Below are 17,254 nucleotides of genomic sequence, written 5' to 3' on the forward strand. Positions count from 1 at the left end.
ATACATTCTACAGTCAGACATCAAGCATGACCTACCTCATATTCCACTTGTATTGGTCTTAGAAGGCAAATTATACTGCTTTTATACAGCTGGGTCAGCTCAGCCAGCTAAAATATAGAGCAATATAGAGCTAAATAGATAGTGATATGTGATCAAAGTCCTTCCCGGACTGAAACGCGTAATGGCCGACATTAAACTGCTATTGTAAGCACAGAAAATTGGGTCTGAGTCTGCTTGCCGAGCAAAGGATAATCGACTTTGGTGAAAAGCAGTTACTTTGATATATATATATATATATATATATATACACATATATATATTACCTACTGGTGGTCGCCAGTTGGTAGTTATAGTTAGGAACTTGTTTCTATTCAAATATAAGTATATATATATATAATTTATATCACCAAGGTACTTATATTTGGAGTTAGGTATAGAAAAACTATACAAACTTACCATTTGATATTTTGTCTCTCGTTATTCTGGTCATGATATGGTGACCCATCAATATTCTGGCTTTGATATTGCCTGCCCACACCAGTATAAAATAACCAACAAACAAATACTGGAACCAAGGAAGACACCCTCGCCTCATACAGGAGCTAGACAATGCATGCCCTCGCTCGGAAGCTGGGTGAGACACGTCCTCATCTCACACAGGAGCTGAGGGCAGCATGTGTCAACTCCCAGAAAGGAGATGAGCAAGATCATATCAACCCAGCGGTTCACAAGACAGGCAATGGAATTGCGTACAATTGAAAAACATGTTTAGTTCAGTGAGTGGTCAACAATTTACAGCTTCTATTTTAATTTATTTACCTTTTTTTAAAAATTCTGTAGGTGCTTGCTTTATTGCAACTACAATACATATATTAAGCTGATAGGATTATGAAAATACAAAAAAATTAAATTTCTTTTGTAACAGACATTGCTCAGTGTCCTTGGATTTAGATTGCTTTGAATAAAACATTTGGATTCTAGCGAAATTTCAGGTCCAGTTCACGGTGGACGCCGTTCTTAAGGGTCGGCCCTACAGTGGAGAACACCGGTCCACCCTTCACTCGGAGGTGAAACCATGTGTGCCGATGAGTGGTAGGAACCCACAGTCTAGGTTGCTTGAAGGTATTTTTTTACTTCAGTTTTGAGGAATACTGCAGATAGACCACTCAAGAAGTAGATGCCTAATGGATGCTCATATGGTGGGAGTTACTAATTATCTCCAGCTTCCAGCATGCTGCATTCAGCCTTCTTCTGCTGTTGGTCATTATCTCTCTGTCATTATTCTGGATGTCAGTTCCCCCTCAGCACCCTAACCCCACCCCCGCCACCAGTCATTATCTTCTGTATTCTCTTTCAGCCTTTTCTCGGCTGTGTTTGTTATTTCTTTTTCTCTATGCCCCCACTTCAGGCACTACATTTATTTCCCTCTTGTGTGCCCTACGGTCATTTATATCTACTTGCAGTGGGCTCAGCACTCTCCTGTTACTCAACATTGTCCGCAGCTTGTAGGGAGTGGTGCGTCCACTCCCCTTATGCGTAAGCTCAAAGCAGCATCCTTTGCCAAGGTACTGACTTGTCAATAAGAAAGCATCTCTTCACAAAGAGGTGAACTTAAACATTGCTTTTGAGGCCTCACATGCATATCAGGCCCATCTTCTGAGTCGTCCATATCCAAACCTTGTGCAGCTTTTGAGGCCGCACTATTCAAAGCAGGCCATCGTCTGTCTGAAGCCTCAATATCCACTCATGGTCCATCTTCAAAGGCATCAGTATCAATACAAGGTCTATTTTTTGAGGGATCAGTGTCAAAACTTTTTCCATCTTCTGAGGTCTCACTATCGAAAGCAAGCTTATCTTCCGACACCTCATTATTCCACCCAAGATCCAATTACTGGAGCCTCAGTCTCCACGTAAGGTCCATCTTCCAAGCCTCACCATCGAACCCAGGCTTTTCTCTTTAATTCTCTCAGGTTCCATATCAGGCCATCTCCGGAGACCTCAGGCTCTAAATTAAGTGAGTCCCGTGAAGGCTTTATTATCATAATCAGAGCCATTTGCCTCAAGGTCTTGTATACATACTGGCATTTTCCAAAGGCCTCACTGCCGCAAGATCTCAGGATCTTTGTCAAGCCATTCCTGGGACCAAGGGTTAAATTCAAGTCCAACTTCTAAAGCGTCAGCTTTGAAATTAGGCCCCTCACAAGACCTCAGGGTGCAAAGTGGGTTCATCTCCTCAGAACTACATATCCCAACAAGTCGCTCGCAGTACCTCAGCATCAAGCTCCAGCCTTGCTCTTTAAAACATGAGCAGACACACCAGTCCCATCTTCAAAGAGGTCATGGACTTTATTTCACACTCAATTCCTGATCTGGTACAAGAATATTATCTGATTTTCTTCCACACCGTGCCATCCAGGGAACTGTGAATCTCCCCAACGTCACTGAAAGCCTGGCAAGCCTGGGTAAAACTCAGCTTGTACTTCAGACGCACTCGGTCCTAGGAGAAAGGAAGACACAAAGGTATTATTGGTCATTTGTTTTCAGTGTAGCCAAAGAGACACAATGGTGGCATTACTTTCTCAGACACAAGACGGTCAAGGCTACCTACCTGTGACAGTGGTTTGCAGATTGGGTTCATTCTGTATTCATGTGATGTGCATTCCACTGACGATGAGAGACAGCTTTGCCGTCTAGTTCTGAAGCATGTTAGCAATACAGGCCTTATGTACTATAAATCCAGTCACAAAAAGTGGTCGAGATTTGTGCACCACCTTTTTGCGAATAGAAGATCGTATTTTGGAAATGGACCTCTGTACTAATAGGTCGGTTCATAAAATACTGAATTACAAGGAATCACAGAACCACCTGCCTAATTAATATTCATTAGGCAGGCGGCAATTTATGAGCTCTATGATTGGCTGCAGACACATGCACAAAACAGCAGACCATAATAAAAAAAAGTAATAACAACACCCATGTTCCTTATTGGAACTAGTACTGTTGTTGTTTTTTTAAATTTTTTATTTAAAGGTTCTCTGTTTTGGAAAACTTCTTAGAGGGATGACAGTGGTACTGTCTATTCTCCTGAGGCTACCACAACAATTGGCAAAGGGTAAAACACTCAGTCTCCAATTTGTGAAGCAAAGCCCTTTTGGAGTTGATAACCCAGTAGGAAATGGGATTGCAAAAGGGCTTTGTACATCAGGCCCATGTGACTTGGGGTTATTTTGGCTGAGCTGGAAGGTCTGTGTGACCTAAACACTTGTTTGCTGCCTGTTCCACATGCCCGCAAGACCTCTGTAACCTGAGCAGTAGATCATCTATCCGATGCTGCAGGATCTGTGTATCCTGGGTATGGAATAGCATTGTTGCCGTAAGATTTAGGTTAACTGAGTTTGAAAGACCTGTGGAATGTCAGCTATAAGCTCTGCTGTTTAACAAATTGAGTCTGCAAGTACTGTACGATCAATGTAATCAGAGGTATAATGTTCATGACTACAGCCTAACTCTGTAATCTGTGTAATCAGGGAGATGATTCTCATGCGTAATACTTCCAGCTGTAAGATCTGTGCATTCTGAGGGATAGCTCTTCTATGTATATATGTTGGACGAAAGGTAACTCTGCCATCTAATGTCCAAGCTTGTACAATCTCTGTAAAGTGATGGATATCTCTGCTGCACACGAAATGACCTCATTTGTCAACATGAACAACAAAACCATGAAAGAACATGCTCTGTTTCTTCTCCTGCCCACCTGTTTTGTGAGAAGCTACATCAAGTGCTACACCGAAGGCCAGACTGGCCATTCGACCACTCTTGCATTATCCCAGTAGACTCCAAGCTAAGGGGCTGCTTTCAATCAATTATATTTCTGCCAAAAATCAGGATGTACACCCTTGACGTCCTAAATAATGAATCCGTAAGTTTCTGAAATACACTAGCGGCCGACGCTAGTCCAAATGGTAGTCTCAAAAATGTAAGGGCGCCGAAGGGTGTAACAAACATTGTCAAGTCTTGTGATTTAGGTGTAAGGGCTACCTGATGGTATGCTGACTTGAGATCAATGATGGAAAATAAGGTAGCATTACCAATTGCCATTAGCATTTCCTGAATCTTAGGCAATGGATGGCAATCCACCCTGATGTTCTTTTTGCGTGACCTCAAGTCAGCACATAAACGCAAATTTCCATCCTTTTTCTTGGCCAAAACTATAGCCGAAACCCATTGAGAAGAATCAACAGATTGAATTATACCATCCTTGCACATTCCATCCAATAATGTTTTCAATTGATCTATAACACTAAGCGGAACAGGTCTAACCTTGTGCCTAACAAGAACAGCATTTGATTTGAGCTTTGTCATGAACTACACCTTTAATGCAACTTACTCTATTCTCAAATATGATTTTATGCTTAATAAGTATATCATTGATCTCACAAGTATATTTAACTTTAGATAAATCAATTGAGGCAATAGGTATTTTACCCAAAACAAGTGGTTGATCACTTCCTGGCTTGAAAATGATACCCATTCTAGCCAAATCCTTCCAGCCAACTAAGTTGCGACCATTTTCTGCAACATAAATATTTGTGAGTACTTTGCATCCAAGAACACTTAGCCGCTCAATAAAATAACCCAACATCACAATGTCTTATCCTCCAAAGGCTTTTGGATGAAAATCAGCGTGCAACAGTGACTTATTAAACTGTTTATCATGATATGAAACATCAGACAAAATAGTAATGGGCGAACCGGAGTCCGCCATTATTTCTAATTCTGTTTCGCCAATAAGTGCTACACCTAATGGAGTCCTGAAAAAAGAACAACAATTTATATCATCACCCACAGTTAACACAAGGTTACTGATTAAGTCTTCTTGAAAATCCTCAAATGTTGACTCAAATGCTTTAACCCTAAATGTTGAATAGGCTGCTTTACCAGAAGATCTGCAGAAACTTTGAAAAGGACTCCGTTTTTTGCATTTGGTACATCTGCGGTCGACAGCAGGACAACCTGGCTTATTTCCAATATGTTGCTTAGACCCACACCTGTAACAACTCAGCTTTCTAAAATTGGTTGAGTTCACTTTTCCTTTTGCCGTATCACTTTGCCAACTTTTAGTAGAAATGGCACACACCATATCACTACTGAGGTCTGAACCTGTTATAACTCTACTGGATATTGAAGATCGGTCGATATTTTTTGCAATATCAATTGCTTCAGCAAGTGTGGGATTCCTGCAAGCAAGTAACCGTTTTTGTATTTTCTTGCTGGAGCAATGAAACACATATTGGTCACGTAAATATAGAACCAAGTTCATACCAAATTCGCCCTTAGAAGCCAGAATGCACAAACTGGATAAATATTCCTCAATTGTGCCTTTCAATCATGATGTTCGGCTGATCAGAAAATCTTTTCTCTAACCTCTTGACTGCTTCAGTGTATTCTTCCCAAGGTAAGAACTGTCCTGCAGGAGGATCACACTCAGGAAGGTTATGGAAGCATTCTTGGCCAGCATCACCAAGCAATACAAATAGTAAAGCTTTTTCCTTTCATTAGAATACTTCTTCCCATCAATAGCCAGAATGTAGTTTTCAAATGATCTGAACCATTGCCGCCACTTAAGTACAGGATTCATATGATCTCGAAGAAAAGGTGCAATTTGCAAAGGATACACCGAAGAAGGCATGTAACAAATACACAAAAAGCCAAATAAGAATTGAAAGCCTTTAAATAGTTAAGTCACCCACCTTGAGAATAATACAAAGTGAAAAATAAACTTTCACTGAGGAATGCAAGTTCCAGTGATATACACGAGTAGCTGAAGAAGGGATATCCCAAAACAGTGACTAAAAATGCCCCAGAATCCTCTATAATACTAATGCTTGAAAAACAATGCAGTTAGCAACAATTTGTTGAATGTAAAAAAACAAACAAAGATGGCGGCATGCATAAAAAGAGGACGTGGGAGTGTTATTACCGCATGGGGAAATCAGCGCAGTTGTTAGGATACCCGCTGACAAAGAAAATCACCTGAGGAACGCCCAAACGTAAGAGCATCAGTACTGATAGAAAAAAAAACAGGGACTTAAAGGAGCAAGCAAGCGCCGCTCGCAAGCTTAATCTGGGCAGCTAGTGAAGAAAAGAATGGCCCCAAAAGCATAAAACTATCGCAGAAAGAAGCTCCAGGAAAGGAAAATGCTGCTTACCCAGTATGCAACTGTTCTTGGCATGTAGAGCTGTAGAATCTCATGCTTTGCATAAGATCGCCATCTAGTGTTGGGTCCGGATATTTGCACTTGTTTTCCTCCTTTAGGTGATAGTGCGCATGGTCATCGACTCCATCTTCAGATTGTTTTCTGCAGAGGGTGCGAGACTGGAGTAGTATTAGTAAAGAATAGAGATGTCCCTGCGTAAGTATGTTTAGTAAAGGAACAGAGAACTACAGCAGTCACAGGTACCCGGGGAGGTGGGTGGGCGCATGAGATTCTACAGCTCTACATGCCAAGAACAGATGCATACTGGGTAAGTAGCATTTTCCGTTCAAGGCATGTGAGCTGTAGATCACATGCTTTGCATAGACTATACAGCAGTCTTCCGGAAGTGGTAGCTATCCTGTAACTGTTGGGGTTGTCTGAAATAAAGTTTTAAGTACTGCTTGACCTACATTAGCTTGTTGTCTTGCTAACACATCTACACAATAATGTTTGGCGAATGTGTGTGGTGTAGACTATGTTGCAGCTTTGCAGATATCAGTAATAAGGATATTCCCTAAGAAAGCCAAAGTAGCCCCTAACTTGTGAGTGGAATGTGCTCTAGGGGGTACTGTAAGAGTCCTTTTGGCTTTTTGATAACAAATCTGAATACACTTGACAATCCACCTAGCAAATTCCTGATTTGGAGATAGGATTGCCTTTGTGAGGTGGTGCAAAAGCTACAAAGAGTTGTTTGGTTTTACAGAATGACTTTGTTCTTTCAGTGTAATATAAACGAGCTCTTCTGACATCTAAGGTATGTAAAGCTCGTTCTACAACAGAGTCAGGTTGAGGAAAAAATACAGGTAATTCAACCGACTGATTGATGTGAAATGCAGATACAACCTTAGGTAGAAATTAGGGTTGGTACGAAGAACCACTTTATCCTTATGTAACTGGAAGAAGGGTTCTTCTATGGTTAATGCCTGTAGTTCACCCACTCTCCTCAATGAAGTGATTGCAATGAGGAAAGCTGTTTTCCAAGCAAGGAACTGAAGTTCACATTTGTGCATGGGTTCAAATGGCAGACCCATTAGCTTTGTGAGGACTATGTTAAGATTCCATACTGGGGCAGGTGGAAGTCTTGGTGGTATCACCCTTTATAGCCCTTCCATAAATGCTTTGATGACAGGCACTAGAAATAGCGATAAATGCTGCCTATTTTGAAGGTAAGCTGCTATAGCAGCAAGATGAAGTATGATAGATGTATAGGCCAATGCTGACCGCTGTGAATATAATAGATAGCACAGTATGTTTTGTATGGAAGCATCAAGACGGTTGATGTGATTGTTATTGCAATAAATACCAAAACGCTTGCATTTGGCTGCATAGCAGGCCCTTGTGGTAGGCTTTCTGGCCTCTCTAGTAATGTTCATACAGTCTGGTGGAAGGTTGAGATAACCAAACTATGACTTCAGGAGCCAGATGGCAAGGTTCAGCTGTTTGGAATCTGGGTGTTTGATTTCTCCACAGCTCTGTGTGAGTAGACTGGGAGTTAAATGTAATTTTTGGTGTGGTACCAGAGAGAGTTCCAACAGAGTTGTGAACCAGGGATGACGTGCCCATGTTGGAGCTACTAGTATTAATTAGCGTGAGTGATGTTTGCCTGAGTTTCCGAACCACTGATGGAATGAGTGGGAGAGGCAGAAAAGTGTAGGCAAATATTCCTGACCAGTTCATCCATAGAGCATTGCCTTTTGGACAAAGGGTGTGAATACCTGGAGGCGAAGCTTTGGCATTTTGCGTTTTTGGGTGTTGCGAACAGGTCTATGTGAGGGACTCCCAAGCTTGGAAGTATGGGTGGAGAGCTTGGGGGTGAAGTTCCCACTCGTGTATTTGATACCTCTGCCTGCTGAGGAGGTCCGCAATCTGATTGTTGACTCCTGGAAGGTGTTCCGCTAGGAGATAAATATTGTGGTGAATAGCACACTTCCAGATGTCCTGGGCTAAGTGGGACAGTTGGAGAGAGTGTGTCCCCCCTGTTTGTGTATGTAATACATGACTGTCATGTTGTCAGTTCGGACTAACACAGCTTTGCCAGACAGGTGATCTTAAAAGGCTTTGAGAGCTAGAGAAATTGCCATGAGCTCTAAATGATTGATGTGGAGCATATTTTGTTGGTTACTCCACAACCCTTGCACTGTGTGTTGTTGAAGATGAGCTCCCCAGCCAGTAAGGGATGCATCCGCTGTTAACACAGTCTGTGGAATGGGGGTCTATGAACGGCCGCGCTTTTGATAGGTTTTGTGTGTTCCACCACTTCAGACAGCGATGAGTACGGCCGCTTCCCAACACTAGATCGGTTAATAGAACTTGAGACTGGTTCCACTGAATGGCAAAACACTCTTGAAGTGGACGCATGTGTAACCTGGCAAGGGGAACTATCATGATGCAAGATGCCATCATTCCCAGCAGTTGCATAAAAACTCGAGCCAGAAGTGAGTGGGTTGAAATTTGAGAACGAGCGCCTGAATGTTTCTAATTCTGGCTGCATTGGGATACGCTAGAGCCTTCTGAGTATCTAGAGTGGCTCCTAGGTAATCCTAAACTTTGTTTGGCTGAAGATGTGTTTTTAACACATTGACTGAGAACCCTAGCTGCTGAAGCAGCTGAATGGTTACTGAAGTGTGCTTGCGACATTGCTGGTATGTGCTGGCTTTGATGAGCCAGTCGTCCTGATAGGGGAAGACATGTATGCTTTGTCTTCTGAGATGCGCAGCTACGACCGCCAGACATTTTATTAAGACTCTGGGGCCGTGGTGACTCCAAATAGGAGCACTTTGAATTGGTAGTGTTGACCTGCTACTACAAACCTGAGAAATTTGCGGTGAGCTGGATGGATTGGGATATGATAGGCGTCCTTTAAATCTAGAGTAGAAAGGAAATCGCCCTTTTGCAAAAGAGGCAGTATTTGTTGCAGTGTTACCATGTGGAAGTGGCCTGACTGTATGTAAAGGCTGAGTTCTCTGAGATCCAATATGGGTCTCAGAGAGACGTCCTTTATTGGAATGAGAAAATAAAAGGAGTCCACGCCCGACCCTTGATGTTGAGGTGGTATGGGCTCTATGACTTGTTTTAGTAGAAGAGATTGTACTTCCTATTTGAGAAGGTTTAGGTGATCTGGTGGAAGTCTGTGGGACTTTGGAGGAATGTTTGGGGTAGTGTTGATGAACTCCAGGCAGTAACCAGAATGGATAATTTGAGGAACCCATTTGTCTGTTGTTATGGACTGCCACTTTGGTAGAAATTTTGACAGTATTCCCCCTACAGGTGTTAAGTGCTCGGGGGTAACTATGGGCAAGTCACTGTTTTGTATTGGACGACAAGGTACGTGTATTGGAACCTCTACCTCTGCCCTTGCTGTTGTTTCCTCTGTAATTGCCTCGATAGAAACCTTAGGAACCTGAGGGCTGATTATTGCCCTTGTAGGAGGACCCAGTGTCTGAGGAAGTGGTTTTAGATCCTGCCCGATAAAAGGAACGACAAAAGGAACCACGCCCTTGTGGAGACTGAAGTGCTCCCATGGATTCAGCCACTTCAGGATCCTTCTTCATTTTATCCAATGAAGTGACTACTAAGGGCCCAAAAAGGTGTTCCTTTTCAAAGGGTGTATTTAGTATGGAAGTCCGAACCTCCGGTTTAAACCCTGATATGCGCAGCCAGGCATGTCTTCTTAAAAGAAAACTAGTGTTTACCGCTCTGGCAGATGTGTCAGCAGCATCTAGGGAGCATCTGATTTGATTGTTAGAGATTAACAGGCCTTCACGAACCAGGTCTTGTGCCTTTGATTTGTGTTCTTGAGTGAGATACTGGATAAGTTGTTCCATATCCTCCCAGTGTGCGCGGTCATAGCGTGCTAACAACGCCTGTATTGGAAATACGCCAGAAATAGCAGCCTGGGAGGCTATCCTTTTCCCTGAAGCATCCAGGAGTTTAGATTGTTTATCTGGTGGTGGTGCGTCTCCAGTAGTCTGAGAGTTTGCTCTTTTTCGTGCATTAGAAACTACTAGTGAATCTAATGGTAGATGGCCTTTTATGTAGACTGGATCTGATGGGGCCGGCTTGTATTTTTTATCTACCCTTCGGGTAAGGATGCGTGCCCTAACAGGATCCTTAAAAATGTCGTCTACATGTCTGTTCATGCCTTTTAAAACGGGCAACATGTGTGTAGACTTTTGTGTGTTTTGTAGAGTCTCGAAAAGAAAGTCCTCTTCAAGGGATTCTCTGTGTATTGAGACTCCATGGTAAGTAGTAGCCCTACTTAACAACTCAACAAATCCTACACTATCATCTGGTGGAGAGGGTTTGGTAGGATATATGTCAGGGTCGTTATCAGTGGGAGAATCAGTGTTATAGTCGTCCCACGCTTCCCCAGGCTGATCGTCATCATTATTATCCCCATCCCCATCACCCTGATTGTCAGGTGTGTGTGATGGTGACTGCTCAGGTAAAGTAGGCACAGGTATAGTCTGGGGTAAAGAAGGTGGAGGAAAAGGAGCGGAAGGATTTGTCCCAACAGTTCTCTTCTTCAGTGGTATATGGTATTCCTCTTCTGTAGTAGCACCTCTTTTTAAAGTCACTTTAGTGGTGATATGGCCAGTCTTTGGGTGTATCACCAGGATTTTTTATTTTGGATCCGGTTTGTCGCTGGGATCACAGAAAACATGCTTTTTTTGTGACTTCGGCGTCTCCATGCGTTTCAGCTCCGAATGCTTCGGCACCGATGGTTTCTTGGCCGGGGTTTTCGGATCCGAATTTTGTTTCGGTGCCGAGGGAGAATGTTCGGTGGCAGACTTTTTCTTCGGCTCCGAAGTCTTTGGCTCGGTGCCCGATTTGGCGTGGGGCTTTTCGGAGCCGGGTGGCTTTTTAGTATGCTTCGGTGCCGAGCCCGGAGGCGGGGCTTCAGAAGTTGTTCTTGGCACCCACCGGGGCCCAAGGGCGCAGGTTGGTGCGGAGCCTTTTTTTTCATTGGAAGTGGAAGGTGGGGCGAGGTAGGGGCTGTATGCACGGTACGTTGACCCTGAGGGATGTCTTTATCCTAATCGGAGCTATCTTCGGAGACGAAGATGTCTTCTTGTTCTTCATCGGCTCCGATGGGCTCGTCGCCTTCCTCCTCATCCGATTGAGGTCCGAAGAGGTCTGGAATGGAACCTGCTTGCTGTCTTTGCATGTCGCGTCGTCTGGCCCGACAAAAGTGAAGAGTCTTCTTGGAGCAGAAAGCTCGGCACGCGTTGCAGTGGTCCTCTCTATGGTCGGGTGACAAACACAGATTACACACCTCGTGTGAGTCGGTATGTTGGTTTTTCACGTGGCACCGAGGACAGAACTTGAAAGGAGTTTGTTCCATCGACTGCAAGTCGAACCAAGGACTAGGCCCGAACGGCCTACACGAGCTCTCCGATCGAAATTTTCTTCAGAAATCATGATCCGCGAAGAAAGGGGAACGCAAACGGAAACAATACTATCTAGTGTGAACGTGATGCGCGCCGAGAAGGACCGGAGGATCGATGTCGAACCGGAGCGCAGCGAGTTACATCGGAACCCGATGGTGCTGGAGCAGGGTTTTCTATTGAAAACTTATTGAGATTTAAACTCCAGTTTATGTTATATGTCATGATTAAAATTACTAATTTATAATCATTAATATTAATTTTGTTGAAAGTCTTGATTAACCAACATTACTAATGAAGAGAAAATTACACGCGGGAATGCATATATGTTGCTTTATTAATATGTGAACTAAATTGGTGGGCAAATTAATTAAATGAGTGTCGCAAAAGTGCTATTTGTTTCGTGTTAGCGCTTTTAAATAACGTGCTCTAATGCTTCTTTGCGTTGCAGAAGGCTAGATAATTACATACACATAAGGGTATTAGTGGGGATTAACACTGTATAATCATCATCGTGGTAACGTTGTTTTGTGTTTCTTTTAATTAAGATGGTCCGTTTTGGCCTAAACCAAGATGGCCGCTATTTACAGCCTGCACTCGAGTGACTGAGATTTGACAAGAGGCCTTGCTGAACATGGTTGAAAGTCACCTGACCACAGCCTCTGTCTGAATTAAAAGTTTCCGTGAGGACAGCAGCTCTGGGTTGCTTCCATTTGCCCTTGGAAAAGAATAAAGCCACAATGAACTGAGATAACCTGCGGTGGCTTCACTATGGTACCAAGGAAGAGCATTCATAAATGTATCGTTCCCTCAGCTCGAGTTTCCTTCTTCCGTGTTTTTATTTTTGTGATTTTTCTGAGCGGAGGTTTTCTAAATGTTGCCAAGCGACATCCTTTCCTGCTCGCTCTGCTCAACGGCTCAACGGACATTCAGAGTTTGTTTGTTACTTTTATTTTGCAAGTTTTATTATAAATAATGTTAGACTAGGGAGGGTCTAAGGCCACTTCTTCCTGAACCTATGTTCGTGAGGATCGATGCTGATCGTGAGGACGGCGACTCGGGTGACTTTACTGAGAGACCTGTCCTGACCCATTTAGCTAGAATAGGTAACTATGAGAATAATGATTTTGCTATTGATTGACTTTCATTTGAATTAATTAATTTAGATAAACAACCATTTGTTTGAATTCCAGTGTTGGGTGGTCATTTCTTGTCATTTATTGAGTTTCAAATGTATTTCCTATGTTTAAAATCATGACTCAGGACAATTTCTTTATGGTCGCATTGACCTCGCTTTAGATGCAGATTGATTTAGGTTTCTCTCTTATATTCAGTGTGGATAGAGTAATAGAATGAATGTCAGTGTATTGGGCCCTAGCGTATGATGAGTATATGTGCGCGTGACTGTGGATTTACTCTGTCCGTGGAAGCAGGGAGATTTTATATGCGCCGATCTGCAGCAATGGCAGAAAGAAACAATCTGAAGATAGAGTTGATGACCATGCACACTATCACCTAAGGGAGGAGTAACCTACCTCATGACTAGGGAAAACGTCTTCCAGAAAAACAAGTGCAAACATCCGGACCCAACACTAGATGGCGATCTTATGCAAAGAATGTGATTTACAGCTCTCATGCCTCGAACATAATGTTCCGGTGATGCAGCACACAAGGCAAAGGTCGATTCCACGGTGGATTGATGAGTTGAAAATATTTGGGTTAGTTCCCACAACTCATGGCCAAATAATGTTGCATTCCAAGAGGAAAGAAAGACATTTGTTCCAGCTGTGTCTTCACAATGTTTATTTAACATGCAAACATCGAGCCCAGGAAGAGGCAGGAGAGCCGAAGCAACTGCTGCCATCCAGATCAGCCGTCCAAGAAGAAATGCCAACCGAACAAACAGCATGCACCATGGCAACCACCCCAACCGTGTTAATTCATAAGTACACAACAAAGTAAACATATCATAAGTAAACATTTCAAAAAACATATAAATACAGCAGCACATTTAGACTACTTGTGCCAGAAGGGCACTGGGCAAGTTACCAATCTAAGGGCCAGATGTAGCAAGCCAAATTGCGATTGCTAACGCTGAAAATCGCAATTCAGCTGTGTGCAATGTAGGAAGGCAAATACAAACTTGCAAAATAAGGAATCACAAAAATTGCGATTCCTTATTTTGCGCAAGCATTTAGAGAATCGCAATTTGCGATTCCCTGAATGCTATGCTAGTAGGTATCGCAAATCGCGATATTGCCTTAAGGAATCGCAAATTACCACCATCTTCAAGATGGTGGTAAGTTGCGATTCCCTTTTAAAAAACACTTTTTTGCTTTTTTCAAAGTGCCATGTGGCACACATACATGCCCTTAGGGCATGTATGTGCACCACGTGCACACATGCACATTTCAGGGGTGCAACAGGGTGTCCTTTCGGAACCCTTGCACCCTTGAAATTGCGCACGCAATTTGCGAGTACCTATTGGGTACTCGCGAATTAAGTGCACAATTCCCAATCATGCAATTTGCAATTCGAAATTTGCAATTAAGGAATCGCAATTAAATATTGTGATTCCTACATACATTCCATTTTGCGAGTCCTTAATAGCGAATTGCTAAAAATCGCTATCTGGCCCACTGATTCGCATTAGCAATCCAACCACACCTTCTTCACATGAGACCTCTGACTCCACAGTGCGCCCACTGTGGAGGCTGACTACATCACAATGGCAAAACATATCATCAAAAGACGAGTTGGATCTGGCCTGCAAGCGAATCCCTGGAAACATCTGCAGGGCAGTCTAAATGATCGCCAGTGCTCCAAGGCCATTAAAATAGTAGACAAGGTACTACACTGATGCCACTAACATTACATAACAGGGGCAAGGCAGCATTTCTTCCCAGTTTACAGGAACAGGAAGAGAATTCAAAGGCAATTCAGCCTTTTCAGGGATCTGCTTCTAATGACTGAAAAAAGTGGTGATGTGCTGCAGCTATGCCACAAACATTCGGATTGACTTATATCGAACAATGAGAATCGTAATAACATAGGGCCCGATTCTGAATCAGAATTACTGACACTACATTCTGTTTCAGCAATTCTCATTGGTAACCCTTTCAACCAATCAGTGCAGCATAATGTGTGCCGACTATTTTGACTGCCTGCGAGCTGTCAGAAAAGCAGTGGGTAGCCAGCTCATCCTTGGACGGGGTCTTCTAACTGCTTTCAGAGCAGATTATTGAGCTGTTGCAAAATAAATTCTGCTCCATATGTGGACCAAAAAGCAGATTGTTCCCATTTGGCATTTCGATAAGCTATTTTATAACACTAACATAACATAACAAGTGGCCTTGTATATCCTCAACAAGCAGCATTCACAACTTCCCTGTTCGCACGTGCTCTTATAAGAAGCGTCATTGCAATAGTTGACCAGACCTGATCACAGCTCAGCTGATGTGCTTAGATTTGATACTAAAAAGATACCCACCTTCTGTGGATTGCAGATCAGCAGAACCTGAGATATGACTTCCGGGGGGAGTAAAGGATTAAACGGGGGTAGCTCGGAGCTTGAGGGTGGCTGCAACTTTATTCTCATCACCTGCGGAGGAAAAGTGGTCAAACATGACAAAAGAATTACACTTGGTAGATATGAGCAGAGGATAGTATTGGGTCAGCTCATAGGGCGGGAGAAAGGAATCTTGAAGGGTTACCACAGAGGGATGATCACCAGGTACTTCAAAGGTTGTACTGCTAGAGGGGCAAAGAGTACCACTAGGGGCACTGACTGAATACTGCAAGCACAGCGCTGATCATTGCCAGGGGTGTTCATAAGGGACACTGCTAGAGTTGAGAATTTGAGGAAAGTCCAGGAAGTGGCAGGGGTGTTTGGAGATCCCTGGTGGTGGGCTGCAGGGGAATATTCTGAGTGGTGTCTGCTGAAGGTGAATGAGAAGATTGTAGGAAGGGCTGCAGGAGTGTAGCAGTACTCACGGGTCACGGATGGAGCGGTGCAGGTGAGTATCTGAGCTTGAAGTATTAAAAGGGTCATTTTGGAGGAATGAAGGAGGCACTTGGGTCACTGCAGGACTGGTGCAAAGGGGATATTGTGTGGAATAACTGCACCAGGGAGCACAGTTATAAGGTATTACTGATTGAAAGGGTCAGTCACTTCTCCAGGATTCTACACGGACACCATCAGATTCAACCTACCGGCATCCCTGGTGTGATTGTAGACCTCACTGCCCAGATTTAGAGTGAAACTTGCTATTGTCTTGGAAAGAAGAGATATTGGGTGGAATAGCCCACCCACCTTGCTCTTCTCCAGTTGGCTGGGTATGTGTTTGCTCAGCAGACTTGCTCTCCTCCTCAGCTTGTTGTTGATTCATGAAACCTTGGTGGAGAGAGATTCAGTTCCTCTCATTTGTTTCGCATCATCCAAGGTGCTGTTTACGATTTCTCCGAGAAGCTCTAATTTCCAATTAGTGTTACCCGGAAGGTCTTGGATGCCCAATGTTTCCCCAAATCCTTCCTGCTTTGGTGAAGGATTCTGTGTACCAGAAACCTTCCCCAAAGCAGGAGAAAGAACTGGGATAGTTCTTTATTCTCTTTTTCTAGCTCCTCTTGAAGAATGCACTGCTCAGTGCTTTAGTGGTATAAGGATGTCTTTTTGGACAAGAACGGGTAGGAGTACAAAATGTTTTCTGAATTAGGCCTGAACATTTCTTTTTACTTTTCTGGGATGTCCCCGTGGTATCAAATCTTGAAGTATGCTCCAAGTCTGATTTCCAGTCTCTAGATTTGCAATCTCAATTTTTTGAGCAACTTCTTGTCTCCCTGGTTTACACCACTTTGCCCTTCAAGGTGCTAGGGACACTACTTTTCATAGCTGGTGCGCCTCAAGCCGGGTCTGGCCCACTGCTTCCTCTATTTAAGATCTGTTTTCGATGTATTAGTGTTAATTATGCCGTAATTAAAGCAAGGGAAACTTCATCTCTCCCCATCTTTCCAGTTAGCTGCTCCCCTTCTATAATTAGACTAAGAAAAGACCAATTGGTGTGTTTCCTGTAGTTTTTAGTTGTCTTATATTCTTCTATTGTGTGTTGGGATGGACAGGTGTATCCACTCCAAATTCTGACACCTGTGGTCTCACCTACCTCATTGGTTTGCCTGGTCAGCTGACCTTGTCTGAGCACGGCAGCCCACGACTGAGCCCTCAATCTGCCAGGGCTGCTTCGAACACTGGTGCTACTGTGCTTCCTTGACCTGGGCCCAGTCGGTGTTTTGATGCACTTTTGTCCACCACTTTGGCGGATGGAATTTATGGAAAACAAGTTGTCATACTTGCTGCTCAGCCAGTGTGAGTCTGGTGTGGAATGTTGAATGAGTGATGATGTAATGGAATGTTGGATGAGTGATGATGTAATGGAATGTTGGATGAGTGATGATGTAATGGAATGTTGGATGAGTGATGATGCAATGGAATGTTGGATGAGTGAGGTTGGCAGTGGGTGTATGGGCTGAGCTGCACGAAGGCTGCTCCTGGTGGGGCTTATTGTACTTCTACTCCTGAACTTACCAACTTAATAAATACCACTTAAAGATACCCTG

At 43.3% G+C, this 17,254-nt stretch overlaps 1 protein-coding gene across 4 annotated transcripts in view; it reads right to left on the bottom strand.

Moving 5' to 3' along the window:
• Window positions 1–791: 791 nt before the first annotated feature.
• The window catches only part of GGA2 (golgi associated, gamma adaptin ear containing, ARF binding protein 2), an 86,324-nt gene continuing 69,861 nt past the window's right edge, over window positions 792–17,254 (bottom strand). For all 4 annotated transcript variants that reach the window (XM_085629502.1, XM_085629500.1, XM_085629501.1 and 1 more), the window contains exons 16-17: window positions 15,135–15,245; window positions 792–2,497 (exon numbers count right to left, since the gene is read on the bottom strand). In XM_085629502.1, the coding sequence (XP_085485628.1) occupies window positions 2,384–2,497; window positions 15,135–15,245 (225 nt within the window). In that variant the 3' untranslated portion in view covers window positions 792–2,383. The remainder of the gene's footprint in view (window positions 2,498–15,134; window positions 15,246–17,254) is intronic.

The sequence above is a fragment of the Triturus cristatus genome, chromosome 10 (assembly GCF_964204655.1).
Source record: "Triturus cristatus chromosome 10, aTriCri1.1, whole genome shotgun sequence".
Lineage (NCBI taxonomy): Eukaryota > Metazoa > Chordata > Amphibia > Caudata > Salamandridae > Triturus > Triturus cristatus.